Genomic DNA, 24,819 nt, shown 5'->3' on the forward strand with positions numbered 1-24,819 from the left:
AAACCGTTCAAGTTAATCAACTGTCTCACTTATCCTGTTTGGAACCTGGAGCCCATGCAGGGACACTTTGCTCAGGCTGGGCAAATGGAGGAGGGGACTGGACCTGACTCAATTGAATCTACCAGGCTGAGCTGAATCCCCAGGGGAGTCCTTGCCCTGGAGGAGATGGGAATGGGGGGGGGTGGGCAGGGGGAAGGGTGGGAGGCTGGAGGAGGGAGGACGGGGGAATCCGTGGCTGATATGTAAAAATAAATTAAATTATAAAATAAATTTTAAAAAATAGTTTAAAAAAGAGAGAAGAGAAGAGAGGAGAGGAGAGAGAAGAGAAGAGAAGAGAAGAGAAGAGAAGAGAAGAGAAGAGAAGAGAAGAGAAGAGAAGAGAAGAGAAAAGAAGAAAACTATTTCAGCCAAACCAATAGTGTGCCTTTCCTGTTTGGACTGGTTATTTTCAAAATGTCAAAATATTTTCCCAATCAATCAAGCCCTCTCTACTCTTCCTCTTAATTCCCATTGCCTATAGAATTGAAACAGAATTTCCCCAGCCTGTGATCTGTGCTCTATCTAAAGCCTTAACAGGCCCAGTAGGTTTGAGTGCAGGCTGCAGGTGCCTGGGGAGTACTGTGTGCTCACTGCACAAAGGTAGACAGCCGAGTCACTGGGCTGGGAGTCTCTGATGTGCAGGGAAACAAGCAGGCTGGCTTTGTTGAGGTGAACTGTGAATCTGCCTTCTTCCTTCTCACCATTGGAGAAGATGGACACCAGTGCCGTGGGGCTTTTCCCAGGTTGTTGTCTGTACCACCAGAAGGTCTGAGAAGCACTATCAGTGAAAGTACAGTTGAGAGAGGCCATGGCTCCCTGTGGGACACTGAGGGATTCCGGGTTCTGTTGCACCTTCTGCTGGCTGCTCACCCCTGTGCAGAAAGACAAAGGTCAGACAAACAGGACTGGGTGCATATAGATGCAGACACCCCAGAATGACTTTTCATGGGCCTCCCACTCCCTAACTAGAGATTAATAATGTATGTGTTTCTACCATTAGCTTTAGTGAGCAACAACTTTACATATCACACATGTATCCCACGGTAATTCCCAAACTTACAGTTTAACTGAAGCCACAGCACCACTACAGAAACAATCAAGGACTTCATCCTCTCTTCCTCCCTCTTCACTGAGGAGTCAGATTCTCAACTCTAAACTCACAAAGTCACATCAAAAGTTTCCACATCTCCTGCTTAAGGAAACATGAAAAGCAGCTTTGTTAGCAATCAGAAAAGTGACTCTTCACCACCTCAGCAGCACCAAGCCTTTCCTAGAACCCTTTCTCTACCCCCTCCTCCTCTTCCTGCCCCTCCCCTCTTCCCCCCTTTTCTCCCACTTGAGAATTTTGCTCCTGGGCCTGAGAAAACACTGCCACCTTGTGGGCTCACGATAGTGACCAAAGAAATATTCAAACTGCAAACTCTTCTAACCTAACTATCAAAAGGTAAAGCCCTTGAGAGTTCAGTAGGTGTTTTAAAGAGACATATGCTTCAATTCAGGTGGGAAGTGAGATGAACACGTGCGTGCACACTCAACATATGTTATCTTCTTCCATAGGTATCATACACAGGCAATCATCTGCACTGAAAAATCACCTGTGAAATGTCTGCATGAAAATCTGCATAGCTCTTACTATTGTTACTCCAGACACCCTCATGCGAATTCATCTTCAAGGTTTACAGATGGTCTGGACAGACTGGTTATCTTGGCCAGAGCCTAGAAAGGCCTGGAATTCTTCATTCCATTTTGTGCCAGGGCCACACTTGTATCTAAACAGAACTTTACATGCATTGGACCAGGAGAGATGGAGCTGTGTTCAGTACCTAGACTCTAAATAAAACCCAGGAAATGTGTTTGTTTTCTAATTTTTTATTCTCCTTTCTTGAATAAAGTCCTGTTGTTAGAGAATTATCTGAGAAAGTTCTAGATCTGGTTTATGTCACCTTCCCTCTCTCTGACAGACCCTCCTCTCCATTCCTCCCCTTTCTTCCTTCTCTCTTCTTCCCTAACACTGTCACTTTCTCCCACTCTCCATTTCTAACGTAGTCATGAAACCTTGTTTACCAGGGAACATCTATGTCAAAGCTGAACTGGGTCCAGAAGAAGTCAGGAAATAGCTGTCCTCCAAAGGTCTATGAGACCTCCAAGGCCAGTAGAGTAAAGACCTGTGGGAGGTAAGATGCAGTTTCGTTCAACAAAGATAAGTAGCAGGTATTGGTTCATTCTTCAGTAGTCTGATATTTAGTAGTTTATTTTAGGCATATTCAAGCACAGCACATTTCCATTAAAGAATTTATGGTGATGATTAACTCAAGCTTGTGTTACCAATAAAGCTGATGAAGAAAGTAAGCTAAATAAAGATTGGACATACAACACTGAAACTCTTTGTAAAGCACATGGGACACTTTTCATAAAGATGAGTTCCATAGATTGACTGGGAAAAATGAGTTTATAATAATGGTGTGGGGGTGGGGGAAGATTCTGAGGTCTCTGGCCACACGGACAGCACACAGGTCACCAGGCCATTCATCCATTATGCTCCCAGCCTTCTGGGCAGATAACAGATAAAGTATTTCTTCCTTTGAAAGAACAACCCTGTGTGTTTCACACTCCAGGTTCCTCTAGTAACATCTGTGAGCACAAGGACCTCTGTGCCTCCTACTCTGTCCCACAATGGGATTTGAGACCTTGAAGAAGCTGATAAATGAAGACCTTTTCCTATTCAAGAGTCATGGATCAGCATACACAAAACATGGTTTGATCATGCCCTTCCTTTGCAGTCAACAAGTGCAAAGGGAACAGAATGAGAGGAAGATGCTTATACTCAAACTGTTTTCTGCAAGAGTGCATTGTCCATGACAATAATAACAATACTCATTTCTTAGTAAATATGAAACTATAGAAAGAGGTAATCATAGTGTCACATGATTATAAGCCCAGAAGGGATTCAGGTTTGGGAGGCTGAAGCAAGAGAATGTGAGCTTAAGGCCTGACTGAAACATACAGGGAGACCTTTTCTCAAAAAAACTAAAGGACAAGAGAAAAAATGAAGAGAACAAGCACAGTGGCCTTGGGAAATGTCCAAAAAGTAACATGAAACTAAAATTGAAGCACAGTTTTGTAAGATACACACCTCCCTGTAATAGAATTCCAATAAAATGTATAAGACTGGATTAACAGTTCTCATGGAAGAGCAGGAAGATGATCTATTAGAGACACACAGCACTTTCCTGCATCACTGTGAACCTGAAACAAAGCATCAAGTGTGTGACTGCCAGGTGAGGGGAGCAATATGCAGAAGTGTGGGAGTCCCAAAGTAAACAACAGAGCCAGATGAAATCCCAAATCGCTAAACTGTAAGCCATAAAAGAAATTAAGGATTGGTTGCTGACAGCACAGTAGGGGAGGGGAGACGTCCCTTGATGGAGCTTTAAACAAAAGTCTCAATGAGATCCACAGGTGTGCAATCTGACACTCTGTAATGATATAACTTAAGAAGAGAGATCTGTGATCCTCACAGCAAGCAGAAACTGGAGAATGGGGCCTCTCCACTTACTAGCTTGTTCACTGGGGCCATGGTGGGATTCTTCTTTAGAAAAGTCTTACTATTGATATCCAACCTCAAGGACCAGCCCAGTCCTTACACACCAGCACAATGTATTGAGTATGCCTGACTCTTACTGTACCCTCCCCAGTCCCCAGACCTACCCCAAGTCCACAACCAGGGACCTAGTCAAGACTACTGAGTCCCACATGTATCATAGACAACCTCTGAGTTTCATCCAGGTGACAAATCCCATGTACCAGCTCAGCCTACAGTATCATCACAAAACACACAACCAGTCAAAGAAGTCTACATGCCCAAGTCTAATCACAAAACATAAACAATATGAAAGGTCAAGAAAGTATGTCTCCCATCCCCCAAATCCAGAATTACATAGATGAACCTCAGAACATAGAACTTAAAAGACCAATAATAAACTTCATGATAGAATTCAAGGAGTTTTAAAAATGACACAAGCAGCTCCATGAGCTTAAAGAAAATTATCTTGAATAAAATAAATGCTTGAGTGATGCCCAAGAAAGCAAAACATAAGGCTTAGTGAAATGATGATGACAATCCAGGATATGAAAATGAAATGCAATGAAATACAGAAATATTGATGAGAACTCAAGCTGAAATGAGGATGGAATTAAAGCTTAATAAGCCAATGGGAAAGCTCAGGGGAAAGCCTTACAAGTAGAATGGATGAATAGAAGATAGAATATCAGGGCTCAAAGATAAAGGAAAGAATACAAAAATACAATCAAACACAAGAAAGGAACACACAAGGACAGTAGGACACCATAGAAAGGCCACATTTTGAAGCTGGAGAGATGGCCTGATGGTTAAGTGTACCAACTGCTCTTCCAGAGGATCTGGATTCAATTCCAAGCACCCATATAGTGGCTCACAACCAGCTGTAGCTCTAGTTTTTGGGGATCTGATTCCTCTTCTGTCCTCTTCTGATACCAGGCACGTATGTGTGATACAGTCGCACATACAGCTAAAATGCACATACACATAAAATAATACTAATAATAACATTTGAAAAACCATGTGTTCAAATTCTTGGCTTAGATGAAAAAGAATCACAAGTCAATGGCATAGAATAGCCCTTCAAAGAGATTATAGATTAAAACATCCCTAAATTAAGAAAAAACAAACTCTTATACATACAAAAAAACACATAAATACTGAATTAATAAAAAATGAATAAAAGATATTCCATATGGTGATATTTTATTTGTGCTGAAATGTGATTTTATTTGTATGTTAATAAATAAAGTTGTCTGGGGGTCAGAGCTAATAACAAGCCATTTAGCAGAAGTCTGGCAGTGGTAGCACACGTCCCTAATCTGATCATTGGCAGGCAGAGTCTGTGTGTTCAAGGACACAGGCAGCTTGGTGACACATACCTTTAATCCAAGTACCAACCATAGAGATCTGGAGGTCTGTATAGACAGGCAGTGATGAAGAAGTCATGTGGTTGGATTTAGAACCAATGAAAAGGCAGAACAGAATGTCAATAAAAATATAGACACACAGGAAGTAGGTCTCTTTTCTCAGGGGAATTATGGCAGCAGCTGGTAAGCTAAAGGCTATCCGCTAGTGATCTGACCTCTTGGGCTTTTAACTCTGTATTTGGCTCTGTGTTTCTTATTTAATAAAACTGTTTAGAATTACATCTACAATTCCACATAGAATATCATAGTTAAACACAAAATATACATAATAAAGGAAGAGTAGGGAAAGCTGCAAGAGAAAAAAATAAAAGTTATATAAAGAAAAATTCATCATAACAGCACATGATTTCTCATGGAAACTTTGAAAGCTAGCAGAGACTAGAGCAATGTATGCCAAGTTCTAAAAGACTCTACATGCCAACCTAGACTACAGTACCCAGCAAAACCATCTGCCATGGATGAAGGAGAAAGAAAAATGATCCATGACAATAATAGGCTAAAAGAATTCATGTCCATGAAACTATCCTTACAGAGGATCCTGGAAGCAATACTTCATCTGAAGAGATGTATAAACAAGGCCAAGAAACTATAGAAAGAAAACAAATGAAGTGATAATAACTGAAGCATAAAATCTGCCTAAGAACACAAATAGTAAACATACAACAGAATGACTGAAGTCAATAGATACCTTTCAATAATAACCCAGATCCAGACAGACAAATGTCACATGTTCTCTCTCATGCTGTTCTCAACTCGAAATCTCCAGGTGTGAGTTATAAATTCAAGAAACTACAGACATCAGCAAAGTAGAAAGGGACCATGTGAGGGGAGGTCTAGATCATATGAAGGAGGGAATGAAAAAAGAGGAGGGAGCTTTAATTGGGTGAGAATAAGAGAAGTGCCGGGCGGTGGTGGCGCACGCCTTTAATCCCAGCACTCGGGAGGCAGAGCCAGACGGATCTCTGTGAGTTTGAGGCCAGCCTGGGCTACCAAGTGAGTCCCAGGAAAGGCGCAAAGCTACACAGAGAAACCCTGTCTCGAAAAACCAAAAAAATAAAATTAAAAAATTAAAAAAAAAACAGAAGTCAATACAGAACCAGGGGAGGGAGGAGAGACAGAAAATAGGATGTTCAATAAAGTCTCACGGTTTTATATTATTCTATGTTCACCTAAAATCAGACACACACACACACACACACACACACACACAAACACACACCCATCCATATACCTGAACCACCTGATTTTTTACAAAGAAGCTGAAAATATATATACAATGAAAAAAAGTAAGTATTTTCAACAAATGATGCTGGCATAACTGGATGGCAGCATGTAGAAGAATGTAAATAAATTTACATCTATCATCATGAACAAAACTCAAGTCCAAATGGATCAAAGACCTCAACATAAAGCCAGTTACACTGAACCTGATAGAAGAGAAAGCAGGAAGTAGCCTTGAACAAACTGGCACAGGAGACCACTTTCTATATATAACAACAGTAGTGCAGACACTGAGAGCAACAATTAATATATGTGACCTCCTGAAACTGAGAAGCTTCTGTAAGGCAAAGGACATGGTCAATAAGACAAAACGACAGCCTACAGAATGGGAAAAAAATCTTCACCAACCCCACATCTGACAGAGGGCTGATCTTCAAATTATATAAAGAACTCAAGAAACAAGACATCAAAATACCAAATAATCTAATTAAAGAATGGGCTACAGAGCTAAACAGACAATTCTCAACAGAAGAATCTTACATGGCCAAAAGACATTTAAAAAATTGCTCAACATCCTTAGCCATCAGGGAAATGCAAGTCAAAATAACTCTGAGATACAATCTTATACCTGTCAGAATGGCTAAGATCAAAAACACTGATGGCAGCTTATGATGGAGAGGATGCAGAGCAAGGGGAAAACTCCACCATTGCTGGTAGGAGTGCAAATCAGTATGGCAATTTCTCAGAAAATTGGGAAGAAATCTACCTCATGATTCAGCAATAACACTTTTCGGCATATATCCAAAGGATGCTCAAGGGCATATATCCACAAGGATGCTTGCATAAATATGTTCATAGTAACATTATTCATAATTGCCAGAATCTGAAAACAACCTAGATGCCCCTCAACCAAAGAATGAATAAAGAAAATGTGGTACATTCACACAAAGGAGTATTACTCAAGCGCTAAAAAACAATGACATCATGAAATTTGCAGGCAAATGGATGAACTAGAAAAAACCACAACATTTTGAGTAAGGTATCCCAGACCCAGAAAGACAAACATGGTATGTACTCACTCATAAGTGGATATTAGATATACACAAAAGATAACCAGGCTACAATCCACAACCCTAGAGAAGCTAGGTAACAAGGAGGATCCTAAAAGGGACATGCATAGATCCCCCTAGGAAGGGAAATAGAAAAGATCTCCTGAGTAAATAGGAAGTTTAAGGGCAGGTGAGGAGAAGTAGGAAGAGAACAAGAGGGAACAGGATGGTCAAGCTGGGGGAGAGAGAGAAGGAGAGCAAGGAAAGAGTTATCTTGATAGAGGGAGCACTGATGTGGTTAGGGAGGAACCTGCTGCTAGGAAATTCCCAGGAATCCACAAGGATGATCCTAGCTAAGACTCCAAGCAATAGTGGAGAGTGTGCCTGAACTGGCCTTCCCATGTAATCAGATTGATGATTACTCTAATTGTTATCATAGAACCTTTATCCAGTAACTGATGGAAGTAGATGCAGAGATCTACAGCCAAGCACTGGGCGGAGAACCCTGAGTCCAGTCAGAGAGTGAGGCAGGATTTTAAGAGCAAAAGAGTCAAAGTCATGATGGTAAAACCCACAGGGACAACTGACCTGAGCTAGTTGGAGCTCACTGAATCTAGACTGACAACTGGGAATGTGAATGGGACCAAACTAGGTCCTCTGAATATGGGTGACAGTTATGTGACTTGGGCAGATTGTGAGGCCAATGGCAGGGGGACCAGAATTTATCGCTAGTGCATGAACTGGCTTTTTGGAGCCCATTCCCTATGGAGGGATACTTTTCTCAGCTTGATACAGGGGAGGGGGGCTTAGACCTGCCTCAACTGAATGTACCAGACTTTGCTGACTCCCCATGGGAGGTCTTACCCTCTCTGAGAAGTGAATGGTGGGTGAGGTGGAGAGAAGATGAGGGATGAATGGGAAAGGGGAGGGAGGGGGAACTGTGATTGGTATGTAAAATGAAAAAATCTTTTAAATAAAAAAATTAAAATTAAATCAAACACAAACAACACACACACACACACACACACACACACACACACATCTCAAATTAACTTGGACCACTTGGGCTGGCACTGACAGTCCTCCTCACACGAGCCATAGACTATCTAACTAACAAAAACGAAATTTGGTTATTTCTTGTCATCTGTATCTTTGGATGTTATTTCTTCTTTTTGTTATTTAGAACTTCCATGTGCTGTTATGTAGCTAGTATAAGATCTCTCCATTTTTTTCTTCTATAGAGACTAAGTGTTATGAACTTGCCTCAGAACTACCTTCCTTGTGTCCAATTGGTGTGGGCATGTTCTGTTTTCATTGTCCTTCAATTCCAGAAAGTTTTTCATTTTTGTCCTTGACTATTTTTCATTTAGTAGTGACTTGTTCAGTTTCCATGAGTTTGTAAACTCTTTCTTTCTGGTAGTAGGGATATTCATTGTGGATATGTTGGAGAAAAGGATGGAGGATGCTATTTCAATTTTCTTATGTGTGTTGAGACTTGCTTTGTGTCCAAGTCTATGGGCAGTTTTGGAGAAAGTTCCATGAGGTTTTGAAAAGAAGGTATATTCCTTTGTGTTTGGGTGAAATGTTCTCTAAATATCTGTTTTGTCCATTTGGTTTGTATCATCAGTTAGATCCAACATTTTTCTGTTTAGTTTTTGTTTGGAGGACCTGTTTGTTGGTGAGAGTAGGGTATTGAAGTCTCCCTCTAACAGTGTGTGAGTGTCAACATGTGATTTAAGCTTTATCAGTATTTATTTTACTAAGTTGGGTGTCCTTGTTTGGGGTACACAGACTTTAAAAATTACTATGTACTCTTGAGGGATTTTTCCTTTGAGTATGTAGCATCCTTCCATATGTCTTCTGATTAGGTTTGGTTTGAGATCTGTTTAGTCAGATATTCACATGATTACACTGGATTGCTCCTTAGGTCCATTTGCTTGGAGCATCTTTTTCTGTCCTTTTATTCGAATGTGATGTCTATGCTTAATGCCAAGGTGTGTTTCTTGGATGCAGCAAAAGGATGGGTACTGTTTTAATGGGAAATTTAGACCATTTGATATTGAGAGTTATCAATGAGCAGTGTTTGTTGAGTCCCTGTTTTTGTTGTGGTGATTGGTCTCTTTCCCCATTCTTTTGATTTGTTGGTCTGACATTATTTATTCCTTGTGGTTTCATAGCTGTGGTTATCCCCTTCGGGTTGAAGTTTTCCTTATAGTGGCTTCTGTAGGGATGGATTTGTAGATTGATTCTGTTTAATTTTATTTATCATTGAATGTCCTAATCCATCTATGGTGACTGAAAGTTTTGCTGTATGTAGTAGTCTGACTGGCAACTGTGATCTCTTAGAATTTGCAGAACGTCTGCCCAGGGCCTTCCAGACTTTTCACTCTCTATTGAGAGACAGGTATTATTATAGTATGTCTGCATATATATGTTATTTGGTTTTTTCCCTTGTACCTTTTAATATTCTTTGTTTGTACTGTACATTAATTGTTCTGGAAATCATGAACCATGAGATTTTTCTTTCCTGACACTGTCTATTTACTGTTCTGTATGTTCCATGTACCTTTATAGGCATCTCCTTTTTTAGGATTAGGGGAATTTTCTTCTATGATATTGTTTAAACTATTTCCTGTGCCTTTGACCTGAGTTTCTTCTATACCTATTATTTGGTCTTTTCAAAGTAGTCTACATGTTTTGTGCCTAGATAGTTTTAGATTTAACACCTTCTTTGACCAAGGTATCCATGGCATCTCTCATATTGTCATTAGCTGAGATTTTTTCTTCCATCTCTTATAATCTCTTGGTCAGGCTTGCTTCTGAGCCTCCTGCTTGAGTTACTAATTTTTGCTTTCTACAATTCCCTCACTTTTTGTTTTTTTTATTGATTTTATTTCCACTTGCAAATCAAGACATATTTTTCTCATTTCATCACATTGCTTGTTCGTGTTTTCATAGATTTCTTTAAGGGATTTATTCATTTCCACTTTCAAGACCTCTAACATATTCATAACATCTATATTGAAGTTCTTATCTTGTGTTTCAGCTATATTGAATTTTTCAGGGCCAATTGCAGTAGGGTTTCTGGGCATTAGTGGAGACATACCATCTGGCTTTTATTGATTGTTTTTATACTGGAATCTAGGCATCCGGGTTTGGAATCACTGTACTTCCTAGTGCTGATATCTGCTCTTGTCTTTATTGGATGCATGTTCTGTTCTTTGGTTTCTGTTGCCCTCTATGGTTCTTAGGAGAGCATGGTGGCTGTGGGTTGCCTGGTAGGCTGATATCCTGCCAGGTGTAGCCTCTAGGGTTACAAATATAATGAATTTCTTGGTACTGGGTGCTGACACTTAGGCATGGAAATAGACTAAAAGAGGGGTGGGGTGAGGAGAGCCACAGTAGTGAGGAAATCAAGGTGTGTCATCAAGATCAGCTTAGAGCTTTGGGAATGGGGGCAAAGAGGGAAGAGAGGCCACAGCAGGTAGTCTGCCACTGGACTGGGATGAGACTGGGGTTTGGATTTATAGAAGAGGAGTGATATTGAAACTCTGAAGATCACCCACCTGCTCCAGCCTCCCTTTATTCTTTCTTATCTACCCATATTTCTTTATTAGAAATCTTGATGTATAGAAGGGATGTAGCCCTCTGATAGCCTCTCCTGCCATAGCATTACATACACATTATCTAGATGCCACATTTTCTGGCATATTTAGCTTTCTGTGAATAACTTGAACCAAAGGTGACATGCAACAATATAAGGACAGTGACTTGTATATGGAGATCAAGACAACTGACCACTATTGCTTCCATAGCTCTCCTGTGAAATCACTGTGACCCTCCTTGAGGAAACAACCATTGATGTCCTAGGGTTGCAGTTTCCCCTATGAAATCCAGCTGTGGTCACATCTACTTCTTGTTCTGCTCTGACCATTTGCATGATCTTCATCATCCAGAGAAATATTGGGGAACACCTCAAAACTATGCAGAAAACAGAGTCATCCAAAAAACAGGTGATCAGAAGTCAGGCTTTCTTTTGTTTCTCAGAGTTTGTGCTCAGCTCCCCCTGCAGTTTCTGCCACTGTGTCACCCAGAGCACAGTAGTACACAGCCGAGTCTGACTCTTGTACCGAGGCTTTCTGCAAGTGGAAGGAGGTAGATCCTTTATCATATGTAGCTTCAAAACCTCTGCTGCTTCCCTTGTTGTTGGCTGTTGTGACTTTCAAAAGCAGCTCTGGACCTTCTCCAGGGTATTGGACATACCAGAAAAGAGTCGGGTAACCTGTGTCTGAATAAGTGCAGTTTATAAATAGGAAGTCATCTTCTGAGAGAGTCACTTGACCTTGCTTCTGGGTCACTGAGTTTCCATGTGTCCTCCCTGGAGGAAGAAAAGGATGCATGTGTCACACTAAGGACAAAGCTCTTAGATGATTAAATATTTTTCTGACAGCATAGGAGAAACGTGAAAATTTTAAGTCACTTCACTTACCAAGCATGAACAGCAGCATCACAGTCACTAAAGCTGGAGAAGTGTTCATCTTTAGTGTCACCCAATTAATGTTCTTGACTCTTCACATGAAGAAATGATGAAATGACATCAAATGATGAACCTGGGAAGCTTATAATTCACAGAGATAATGATCTTGTGTCAAGAATCTCCTCCCCCTGGTGGACAGAGACTAAACTAGGGTCTCTTGCATACCTCCTGGAAGTCAGAAATGTGCTCTCATCCTCAACATCATTTGCAAGACACATGTCAGAAGTCAAATGGCCATTATCAATATAAAGGGTATAAGCAATGATTTATTATTATTCAATGTTTACATTCTTAGGATTCAACCTGACATGAAAGTTTTATAGTAGAGCAACTGATGGGATCTCTGTTTTGGTTTTTGTCATGGGATAAAATACAGACAAGAAGTAGATTTTTACCATTTTCTATTAACTTATTTGAATTTGTATGAAGATACTATGTGAACCTAAAGTGATGGCTCAGCACTTGGAAGCACTTGTTGCTCTTGCAAAAACCTCAGGTTTTATTCTCAGAACATACATAGTGGTTTTCAACCCTATGTAACTCCAATTCTGGGGAAACTGACTCTCCCGACCTCTATGGGCACCAGGCACACACATGGTACCTTAACACAAATGCAGGCAAAACACTCATAAGCATAAAATAAAATAAATCTTTAAATTTTATTACAGTTATTATGAAGTTCAGTAGTTACAAACTAGCCCAGGAAATGTGTAATCATTAAAATCTGCTCTTTTTACCTTCTAAAAGTTTGAAATAATGGGTTCGTGCTGCTCATTTACTTGGAAGGTCATTGGTATCTTGAAACAATGTTTGAAGATTAACGTACAGGACAACCACAACAAAGGAAGCAGTTGGGACTGGCATGCAGGGTCCACATGCTGTGCCATGCTCTACTTCAAACACAGGCTTTGACCATTTTCTTAACTCTTTTCTGTAAATGTCATTGTGACCAGTGGTGCATGCTGCTAGGAAACACAAAATTGACTATCATTTGGGATTGGGGAGACATTTGTGACTTTTTCTTGAAGACCTGATGAGGGCATTCCAAGCATCCAGCTCACATAAGTGTCTTCAGAAAAGCTTCTTCCTTCAAGTGTCAAAGCTTCTACTCACGAGTCTGGCTTTCATGGCTGCCATGTTTCTGTGGAGGCTCCTGTGTTCTTTAATTTGGTATTACTCATATTTCCTCGGTGACAGAATTTGTCATTTCACAAAGTTATTCTTTCTCACCATTGTCCATATCTGTTTACTAATTCTTGTTGGTTTTAACTCATAAATATAATCTGTAAATGACAGCCTTTGGCTCAGAACCTTTGTCTTTGGAATTCAAGGTAATGAATGTTAAGCCCACTTGGATTTTCCTCACTTACAACTTCTGTAGTTGCTTCAGAATGTGTTGTTCACACTGTTTTCCTATGTAAGATGTAGAATCATTTATTAAAACAGAATTTTCTTTCTTCATTCTTTTTTATTTTTACAATTTCACAGCCTTAGACTTTGCACAGATTGACACACTGCATATGTATCTCCTCCTACAAAGCAGGCCTCAAATCCCAAGAGAAAGTAGTTGGTTACCCCTACAAATCGTCAGGTCACTATTACACCAGTGAGCACGCCTTGCTTGTCAGTTTGATCATTAAGCACAGTGGGGCCACAGCATGGTTTTGAAACAGAATATCACCAACTCCTGTAAGAATCTATTATACAGAGCTTTTGGATTGCCACACACAGGGACATGCCAGAATCAACTCACACAGAAAGGAGATGAAAGCTTAACCTTTACTTCAGATGTTACTCTATGTGCCTACTCACCAAACTATTCATTTTCCATTGTTTACTTAAACCAAGATATCATAGTGAACAATACATGCTTAACATATACAATAAATTTGAATTTTTAAATAACCATTAAGGTAAATCAAGAATATAATCTAAACTTTCTGGGTCATCTTGGGCCTTATCATATGTACTTTTAATATCTGTATGTTAGAGTCTACTCTGAAACAATGTGACAAATGTTGTCTTAGAGTGTCTGACATAGCAAAAAGGGTGCCACTCCAGCTTTGGTGTCAGGTTTGAAGACAGGCTGCAGGTGTCTGGGGAGCAGTGTGTATATGCTGCACAGAAGTAGATAACTGAATCTGCAGGCTGAGAGGCTGTGATGTACAGGGAAAGGTGTTTGGCTTTCTTATCCAACAGAAGAGTGAGTCTTTGGTTCTGCTTTCTTTCCGCATTTGAACGGATGTCAATGATGAACTGAGGATGCTTCCCAGGCTCTTGTTTATACCAAGGGAAGTAGACTGAGGCACTGTCTGTGTAAGTGCAGTTGATGACAGCGCTGTCTCCCTCCTGGACACCCAGGGTGGAAGGATGCTGCTCCACCTGCTCACCTCTGCTCTCCCCTGTGCAGAAAGATGGAGAGAAAGGAGAAAGGTTGTCAAGTCATTTTTCTTCCTCATCTTTTTCCTGTAGTAAATAGAGAAAACTCAAATGAAGCCATTCTTCTGAATATCCACAGACCTCCCACTAACATACCCAGTCATCTCACAATCCTCAACTCACAACTCATCTGCAGCCAGAGGAAAATGAATAAAGCATGAACAGCTCTCTTCATTGTGCTTCCTACTAGGATCAATTGTAGGTGCTCATTCTCTAGCCAGTCAGGCATCTAGCAAGTTCCAATTGGCCTTTTGTTGTTATAACAACCATACACGCTGAGTTATTTGCCCAGCCAATAAGAAAAAGCCTGTTCATTTAGAATTCACTAAGATGGCCTTTCTGTGCATCAGCTGAGGTGCACTGCCACCCTGTGGTCAGATTTCTAACTGCAGAAATCTAGTTTGTTTTTCTCTTATTCTAGGAAAGATTCTGCCCACCTCTGCCATCCTTACTCTTCCAACCTAGCTGTGCTCACAGACTGTGCAACTGCTTAACCAGATGAGAGCACTAACTCCCTGCCCACCCATGTGAGGAAGCAGGATAGCAGGATATTGTCGGACCTAGCTGTGCTACATGGCCTGTGAACCAGTCTAACTAGGTGAGTGACCCAGATCCCCAATATCTTCACAGTCCCAGCACTGCCCATGGTTACAACTCCTGTGCACCAGCCCATCCAGTTGAGAACCCCAGATCTCCATCCACTCACACTTCCTCACACTCCCAGAAAGCCTACTTTGGGGCCTACAGCCTCATACCAACCTAAAGTGGTAAGTTCCCCAGAACCTCTGTGTGTTATCCCCACATTCCAAGGCAAAGCTGGACTTGAACACCTTTTGCACCAGCACACAGACATAGACCTGAGTCATATCAACACCCTTTCTTGATAACCACTGAATTAGAATCACTCTCATCCCTCCCATCAATAATGGATATCTCTATTTGAAGGAATGACATACCAACTCTTCAAATCTGATCTCAAAACAACCTGATCCGAGCAACAGCAAAAACAGAAACCAAATTCTACTCAACAAAGGCACACTACAATATCAGACACAATGAAAGAAGTCTACATGTCTACACCATATCACAAACACACAAGCATTTTGAAAGGCAAGACAACTCCCATACCCACAAACCCCACCAGTGCTATAGAAATGTTCTCCAATGGGAATTACCCAGATGAACCCCAGGACAGTGAACAGTGACTAAGAGGGTATGGGAAAAAGAAGCTGTAGAAAAAGCAATAGCAGGACACAGTTTCTATGAAGTGGGAAATGGGAAAGGTGAAGGGGGCTTTAAATGCAGAGTGAGGACAGAGATCAATGTAGGGGGAGAGGGAGGGAGGAGGGATAAATAAATTTCAGGGTGTTTGAAAAAGTCACAGGCAATCATATTATTTTCTATTTGCCACAAATTACATTTTATATATATATATATATATATGCATAAATAAATAAATTATCAAAATGATGTTATTCCACTTAGGGTGATAAAGTTCCCCTACAACCATAGACTGTTTAGCATAACACCTGGCATGAGAAACCTCATTTCTAGTGTTCAGTCAGGACAACCCAAGACAAGACTCCCAAAACAACATAGACTATTGCTATTGTCTTTAGTTGACTCACAGATTTGAAGTACTTATTCCTAAAGATATTACACACTTTGGATATAGGACTTGGAAGAATGGGCTACAACTGACCTAGCAGTCTATTTCCTGAGGACTCTCATAGTATCCAGAGATATTCCAAAACCAGCCAAGGAAAAAGGAAATCAATAGTTATATCCAGCTGTAATACCTAAGAGCCACAACAATGACCAGCATCCAAATCTTCAATAGTGTCGCTTCTGTCTTGGAGGTAACCAATAACCACTGAATTGGACTCATAACTAACTCAATGGGAGGGAATTCCTACCCGGTAATGTCAACTTCACCAACCATCCATGACTGGATAGGAGGATCTCTAAAAGTGAACTTCCCACTGCCATTTTCCTAAGCCAGTATAACTCCTAATCACATTCAAAATGCTTATCCTTATGCACACAGATGTTGTGAAATATTATTTTAACTGCGGAAAGATGTTTTACATTTATTTATGCTATGGAGTATTACTTTAACTATGTGAAGGTGTGTACATTTGTTTCTTCTGCCTTTGTTAATGATGTAAAGATATGCCACATTTGTTTGTGCTGCATTTGTTTAATTGTGTAAAGATGTGTTACTGTTTCACATTGCCTGCCTAAGACACCTGATTGGTCTAATAAAAAGCTGAATGGCCAATAGGTAGACAGGAGAGGGATAGGTGGGGCTGGCGGTCAAAAAGAATAAGTAGGAGGAGGAATCTAGGCTCTAGGGAGAAAAGGACAGAGAAATAGAGGGAGAACCATCCAGGGTGGGCTGGCCAGCAAGACAGACATGGAGGAAGCAGGATAGCAATATGGACAGTACATACATGAGGTAAACAGGCCTCGGGGCAGTAGATAGATTAATAAAAATGGGTTAATTTAAGTTAAAAATAAAGCTGGCTAGAGAAAGCCTAAGCTAAGGTCAAGCATTCATAATTAATAATAAGTCTCCTTACCATGATTTGCAGGCTGGCAGATGAAGAAAGCCTGCTACATTTGGGCGCCTATGACAACTGATGCATGTATAGCACATGCCCTACAGAGAGCATTACAGAAAGGCCGGTCCAAGGTTAGAATACATTAAGATAGCATCAAGTTTGGGTGCAGCACAACCATTTATGCATCACCCCTTAGATTTCACTTACTTTTGGAGGACTTGACACACTCCATCTCATTGAATTAAGATAAATCTTGCTATGAAATCTAGGCTGGCCTCTAACTTATGATTCTTGTACTTCAGCTTTCCAAGTGCTGAGATTACAGGCCAGCACTACCATAACCACTCTGAATTCACCACACTACATCTACTTGTCTCTGGACAATGTTCTCTGAAAGGACATTGCTGATACAAATACACCCTAACTGAGACTGTAACAGTGTACACAAAACCAGAACAAATTCAAGTCACACAAAATCTCAGCACAGAGATGGGGAATAGACACAAAGTCCCATCCCTAACCCAGAAACCTTGTGCCACTGATACCTGCTGTGAGAGAGGAAGTCAGTTATCTCCAGTGGAATGACAATAGGTATTTTAGCCACATTCCAGAACAGACTAAGTTCAGTAGTTGACCAACACAAACATGCTTGTGTGTATGTTGTTGTTGTTGCTGCTGCTGCTGCTGCTGTTGTTGTTATGCTGTAGTGGGTTTTTGTTTTTGGAGGGAGGTTGTTTTGTCTTTGGAGGGAGGTTGTCTTTGTCTTTTTTTGGGGGGGGGTGTAGATTATTTGAGAGAACATTAGCTGGGCAAATAAAGAGATGAGGAGGATCTGGGAGGACTTAGGGAACAGGAAAAAATATAACAAAACACAATGTGTCCCTGGTTCATGAGCCGGCTTTCTGGATCTCAGTGCCTATGGTAGGACAGTTTTGGAAGCCTTGGTGCAGGGAGGAGGGGCTTGGAACTGCCTCAACTGAATGTACCAGCTCACTCCCCTTTGGAGACCTTGCCTTGGAGGAGGTGGGCTGAGGGGGAGAAAGCATGAGGGCAGGAGGAGGGAGGAGAAGTGGATCTATGGTTGGTAGGTAAAATGAATAGAAAATTTAATTTAAAAGAAAGAAGAAAAAAGTTCACAAATAATAAAAATTCTAATAAAAATCCTGACATTGCTCTGTTAGTGTATCTTGGGTTTGGGTACAATGTTGTATGATATCCTGTGACTTTTCTAGCCTCACCCTGTACAATTTTACTCACTAGTGTTTAAAATGTTATTCTTTTAGCAACTTCCTTTTCAAGTTGTATAGTTGGATGATGTCAGGTGCTCCTCAGAAATGTAAAACTGCAAAATGAACATGTGACAATTTCTGAATTTGGGAAATAACAAAGCTGACACTTGAGCTCTTACAGCTGTATTTTGTACTGTGCAACAGCAGCACAAACATCTGATAAATAGTTGAAGACATGGACTTTATTAAATCTAGGTTTGATGATTGTAGTGGAACACTGTTTCTAAAATGATTTAATTACTCATACAAATGAGGTTTGTGTAAGTCTTCTTTTATTATAAACATAAACTTATATTTTCATGAAATATTACTTTCTCAGACATTTTTTGTAAATTGTGGAAATCTGATAAAGTAAAAATGACTTCATTATTTGTGTCTTAGTTACTGTTTATTGGTGTAAAGAGACTACATGGCAAAGCAACTTATAAAAGAAATTTAATTTGGGGATTGCTTAAAGTCTCAGAGGATTAGTCCATTATCATCATGACTAGAAGCATGGCAGCAGGCTGGCATGGTCCTGAAGAAGTAGCTGAGAATTTTTCCATCCTGATCAGTAGACAGCAGGCAGAGAAAGAGACACTGGGCCAGGTGTGAGCTTTTTAACCTCAAAACCCACTTCCAGTGACACACCTCCTCCAACAAAACCACACCTCCTAATGCTTTCCAAACAGTTCATCAACTGAGGACAAACCCTGCAATTATATGAACCTATGGGTACAATTTTCATTTAAACCAATATAATTTGCATGTAATTGAGGATCCTTATGGTGCATTTTATCATTGAATCTTCAATTATAAGGAAAGTTAATTTATATGAACTCAAAGCAGTTGGAATAGCACACACAAACATACACAAGCCTAAGCTACACAAAACTCCAGCATGGGGGCATGGGCAAAGTTCCACCCCTAACAAAGGACATGTTGGCATGTGATAGCTACTAAGAGAGGGAGAATCTGTATCTTTAAGGGCATGGCCCCAGTAGGTCAACCACACTCCAGCGAAGATCACACATCAAAGAGGTAAGGACAGCACACACAGTACTTGAAGGTTTTGTGGGGTTTTTTTTCCCAGAAACAAAGAAAGAAAAGCTGGAAAGTAAGGAAGAGGGGTGGAACTGGTAGGAACTGGTGGAGAACTGAATATGATCAAAGTGCATTGTATGAAATTCTCAAAAAAACAAATAAAAGTCTCATTCTTCTGGATAATTGAAAGATATGCAATTGACTGAAACACTGGGTCATTTCTTTTCTGTTCCCTGAACAGCATGTCTGCTGGTGCCTTTGTAGAACAATAAAGAGCAGTGAACCCTGTGCAGTGGTTCTACCTGACAGTACTGTGAACCTTGTCATCTTTGTCAGTTGTCCCAGTACTCTTCATGAGAACTTCTTCCTGAAAATGGGTATCTGTAAGGAAAGGGCGCACTGATAGGAAACAGCAATTCTGAACTCTCTAGTGTTAGCAGAGATGACAGGGACACAGCATAAATTAGAAACCCCACAGCTGTGCAAAGCCTCCTGCAGAGTCTCCCTGGGGCAGGGCTGTAGCTGCACAGGCAGCTGCAGTTTGGGGCCAGGCTGCAGGCTTGCTGGGAGCACTGTGCATCAGCAGCACAGAGGTAGGTGCCTGAGTCCTCCAGCTGGGCATCTCTGATGTGCAGGGTGCTGTAGCGCTCCTTGGAGTCGAATGTTGACTTTAACCTCCCATTCTCCTTTGTTCCTGGAGTCATGAGGAACAGCCTGAGTAGGCTGCCCCCGGGATTCTGCCGAAACCACTGCATACTGTTCGTGGTGATAGAAAAATTGCATCTCATAGCAGAGCCGGCTCCCTCAAGAAGACTCAGGCCTGGAGGATTTTGGTCCACCTGCATCCCTCTGACCCCTGCTCAGAGAAAGGAAAACAAACCATATGACCGCTAATCCTTTGGCAGTTTCTACACTGTCAGATATCCCGGGAGACAGTCATGAGGAGCTTTGGGTCAACTTTGTTCTGCCCCTCCCACTGGCAGCTGTGGAACACCAGTAACACATCTGGGAGAAGCACAACTCACAGCAAACCTGCACCCACAGCAGCCCCAGCACAGCTCCCAGGCTCCTCTCCATGGATCCTGTCAAACTGCTGAGGTGCCTTACCCAGCTCCAGACAGTGTCTAACTTAGTTCCAACCCACAGTATGCTCTCCCTCACCCACTGAGCACCAATAAAATCTGAGCTCTTTCATCCTGATGAAAAACCACACCCACAGAAGCCCAGTGAAGCCTCACAAGCTGAGGATGAACACCATGAAGGGAAGCAGGAAGGCATGCCACCTACAGCTGAAACTGAAGAGTGTTGGTTGGGTTGTCCTGTTTGTTTGTTTGTTTGTTTGTTTGTAACAGTTAAAATAAGAAACATTTGAGAGAAGGAAGGGATGATATATCAAGAAAGAGCTGAGGTCTCCTTAGATCACAGAACATAGAAGGATAGAGAGAGCAAGCCATTTCTTAAATTCAATAACTTGACTGAATTTGAGAAATCAGTTGTATGAAAATTCTTATAAAAGAAAACACTTTAAAGGGGTGCAATGTGTGCTGGGGAATAAATACACTTTGTTGAAATCAGCAGATCATCATCTGAAAGAAAACGTTTTCAGTGAAATTTTCATTTGTTAAAACAATCAGGTTGTAAATACAACATTCACCCTGATTCATTTTCCACCTCTGTCCTTCTCCAGTCCCTTCCCTGCACCCTGCAGACCCACACATTGCTGGTCAAGTTCAATAGTATTCTCTATATTTTCTTCTACTGTTTTTGTGTCTTATTATTTTCCTCCCTTCGACTAATTATTCGTGTTCCTGCTAGTCTGAGAAGAGATAATGAATAATTTGACTATCACAGGTATTGGAGCAATTTCTGGGTCCGTGAACCCTGGAGATTTTCATCATAAAATCATAAAACTTAAAGTCATGGAGTTAGATGTTTTCTATTGAGCTTCAGAGATCATGTTGACTAGTACAATTCTATGTCCTTATCTGTCCTCATGGAATCAGCCTCACAGTGGATCTCCAGGCTCCTCTAGGTTTACAGTTCCACATTATAGCACAGCTAACAGCCAGGAATAAACTTTGCCATCTGTGACTGACAGCCTCACATGTTCTCTGGTCTCTTTAACTGCCCAACCCTTTAGGCCCTTCAGGAAGTCATTTCCGGGAAGCCTGCAGTGCCCCCTAGTGGACCAACACCATCAGCAAAGGTGACTTCAGGCCATAACTCCACAAGTCACAACAAAAGCAACCCCCTTCACTTCTTTAGTTCCTGATGGAGGAAATGCAAGATGGTCAGAAGACATGACAGTCTAGATGGAGTGGGGGTTAGAGATGAACCACTCTGAAAGTGATACATCATGGAGATTAAACCACTAAATAAGCTGATATTTATTATCATGTGCTATTGATTAGATTTTTATAATTTAGTTAAAAATAAATCCATAAGCATTGACTAAAGTTTTACTGAAAATGAGTAGTAAGAATACATGGAAGGGGAGGAGACACTGGTTTACTCTCTAATGAAGAAGACTAAAATACAGGGTTCTGAATAAAACAAACAGGATCAGGGAAGAGCGTAATCTGAGAGTTGTGCAATTCCAGGAACAGGAGAAATACTCACATGCAGATGGTCAGACTCTGAGGAAGGCAAGCACAGTTTCTTCCCACACTCACATTTATGGAAATAATGGAAAATAATTGGTATGAATCATTGATGGTTTTCATGATTTCATTGGTGATTATATAAAAATGCATGAGAACAGGAACTATCAAAATAATAAAACATTGCATCAAGGATAATTTCCTCTAATGTTATCCTTATCCATTCTGGCTATTTCATCACTCATACTCAAACTCTGTCTCCTTTTATTGATTTGAGGGTTAGGCTGCCAATAGTTTTGCTGTAGATTTATATTAATGGCAAGAATATTGAAATAATAGAAAATTCATACTAGTCTACTTACAGTATTTATTCATAGAAAGTGACATATTGGATGCATACCTTTTAGTAAAACATCACTGTCTAGACATGACCTGACCAAGAACAACAACAATACACGAGCCAAAGTGGATGGACAAAGACCACACCTTTCCCCTACACACACACACACACACACACACACACACACACACACACACACACACACACCAAAAAAGAAAAGGAAAGGAAAAACTACAGGCAACTAATGATTGCTAAGAGTCAGAGAAACAGTATTCCACAGAGAATAGGGCAACAGTTGGTTATTCAATACCAAATAGTCAGCCCTGAAAATATACATACAAGTAACAGTTTATAAACTGGTAAAGTTATATTTAGGAATATATATACATACACATGTACATACAAACATATACCTTCATTTTCAAAAGGCAATGAATTTCAAAGAGAGAAATGGGAGGTAACATGGGAGGGTTTGAAGGGAGGAAAAAATGATGTAGTTATACTATAATCTCAAAAAAAACAAAAGTTATATAATGTTGTAAACTGTAATAATAAGTCTTGTGGGTATACATTAGCACACATAGAGCATACTGCTTCCTTGTATCCACCTCTTCTGATTAGCACAGATACTGCTGTGTATCTAGCTAGGGATCCAGCATCATCCCAGCTGCTTAAGGATCCTCTCTTTATTCACATGTAGCATGCTTTTCTCTTTATTCACTAGCATGTTTTTCTACCAGAAGAGACAAGGATGAAGCAATAGGAAAGTCCCTGAGGTCAGAGGGAATCATTCTCTCAGATGGTGTGATGGCTTTGTTTTTATTAGTAATTGGTGAATTGTAGCTGTAATTTATTAGATATCTCGAGGAACTCTAAAATTACTACATTGTGTGTAACTCTTGTGCAGTATCAGTAAGCAGCCACTGAGATGATTCTTATGATAGAAGATTGGAAAAGAGAAAAATATAAGTGGAGAAATAACAAATACAGTTTCATAGAACAACCGTGTGTGAAGAAAAAAGGACAGCATGATACAAAGGGAAATGTACAGTACTGAAGCAATTTTATGTATACAGACATCCAACCTAAGGTTGATTATTTTAAGACGAAAATATATATTGTATGCTCTAAAGTAGTAAAGACACAAATATCTGTCAATGTGACAGAAGGTGGGACTACAAAGGAGGAAATAAAAAAAGCCAAGAACACACTCACCTGAGAAGAGTCTCAATTAGAAATTGTTTAGATCAAGTTGGCCTGTGGACATGTCTGTAGAGGATTTTCTTTGTTGACATAATTGATGTGTGAAGACCCTGCCTGGAAGTGGATGACAACAATCCCTCATCTGGAACCTTCAACTGTAGACAAAGGTAGCTGAGTAATAAGCAACCTCACATTCAATTCTCCACATCTCAACATCCTTAGTGATGAGACCATCTGTTTTAGTGCTGGCTGCCTTGATTTCCCAGCTGTGATGGTCAATGACCTGGAATTGTGAGTTATGAGAGATCCTTTCTGCCCATGTTGCTGCTTGTCAGGGTATTTTTGTCTCAGCAACAGAAAAGACAGACACTGGCGCCAAGGAAGTGGGGTCATTAGAGTGACAGACCTGACCAAGTGGCTCTTACATCTTTTGACTATTTTGTGAAAGCGTTTGGTACACTGGACTAGAAAAGTTATTGAATGCTGGAAGCAAAGCTTTTGGTCATTCTAGTGGGATCATCTGAGAAGAACGCGGAAGGGGAGGCCTAGAGCGTGCAGTTTTAGAGAGGAACAGGAACTTCATTGGGATCCATTTAAACTGACTTCGGATTCAGGGAAGGAGAGAAGCAACTGAATTGCCAGTTTCTGCTCTTTCAGTCTAGTGCAAAGCCTGCTCATTCATGTGCATGTCCAAATGCCCACAGTGTTAGACAGCCTCATTCATGAAGAAACTGGTGGGGAACACAGAGACAACAATGACGTATGAGGGACACCCTGCTGTCTCCTCCTACATTCTTAAATTTAAACCAAGACCAACATAATGCTACCCATTTGTAAGTGTAGATAATAGTTTTTCTTTCTATCTTTTCACAGGTGGAAGACATGTCAGCAAGCAGAAGCTGGAAGAGGAAGCTAGATATCACATCATTCCCACAGCACTAGGCAGAAAGAGAGAACTGGAAGTGGGTGAGGCTACAACTATCAAAGCCCTGGCCAGGGACCAACTTCCTCAACAATGGTACACTTCCTAAATGTTCCCTCAAACAATGCTACCAACTGTGTTCAATAATGAGAATATGACGAACATTCTCGTTCAAACTACCACAGACCTATAATAACAAAACCAATATTCAAATTGGAACCTTATCCTATATTCTTGTCAAAATGTCATAATGCCAGGAATCTTAAAAAAAGCTGAGCAAATGTTTTAATTTTTTTATTATAGAACACAGTTTTATTCTTCCTCAATGCCTTTTCAATTTTTCTTTATTATTGAAAATGCCATACATATACACAATGATATATCATATTTACCCCCAGTTTCCTACATCCAATACATATATATACATATACATGTACATATATCCATATACACATATATGGATATATGTATATATATACATATATATCCTCCCTAACAAGCTCCTCTCCAAACTTCATGACTTTTTTTTAACCTACTAAGTCGTTAGTGCTACCCACATGTCCATGATGAAGACATCCACTGGAAC

General features: G+C 40.4%; 3 gene segments (V, D, J or C); all 3 read right to left on the reverse strand.

Annotated features, from left to right (window-relative positions):
• Positions 1-561: 561 nt before the first annotated feature.
• Positions 562-1,148, reverse strand: LOC128106943 (T-cell receptor alpha chain V region 2B4-like). The segment is given in 2 exon segments: positions 562-911; positions 1,100-1,148. Coding segments are annotated over 2 exon segments (399 nt in total).
• A 10,211-nt stretch (positions 1,149-11,359) lies between these two features.
• LOC128106944 (T cell receptor alpha variable 9-2-like) lies at positions 11,360-11,857 on the reverse strand. The segment is given in 2 exon segments: positions 11,360-11,694; positions 11,806-11,857. Coding segments are annotated over 2 exon segments (384 nt in total).
• A 7,643-nt stretch (positions 11,858-19,500) lies between these two features.
• Positions 19,501-20,245, reverse strand: LOC128106945 (T cell receptor alpha variable 22-like). The segment is given in 2 exon segments: positions 19,501-20,024; positions 20,194-20,245. Coding segments are annotated over 2 exon segments (576 nt in total).
• Positions 20,246-24,819: the final 4,574 nt, after the last annotated feature.

This window comes from Peromyscus californicus, unplaced genomic scaffold, assembly GCF_007827085.1.
Source record: "Peromyscus californicus insignis strain IS unplaced genomic scaffold, ASM782708v3 Scaffold_12__1_contigs__length_115047231, whole genome shotgun sequence".
NCBI lineage: Eukaryota > Metazoa > Chordata > Mammalia > Rodentia > Cricetidae > Peromyscus > Peromyscus californicus.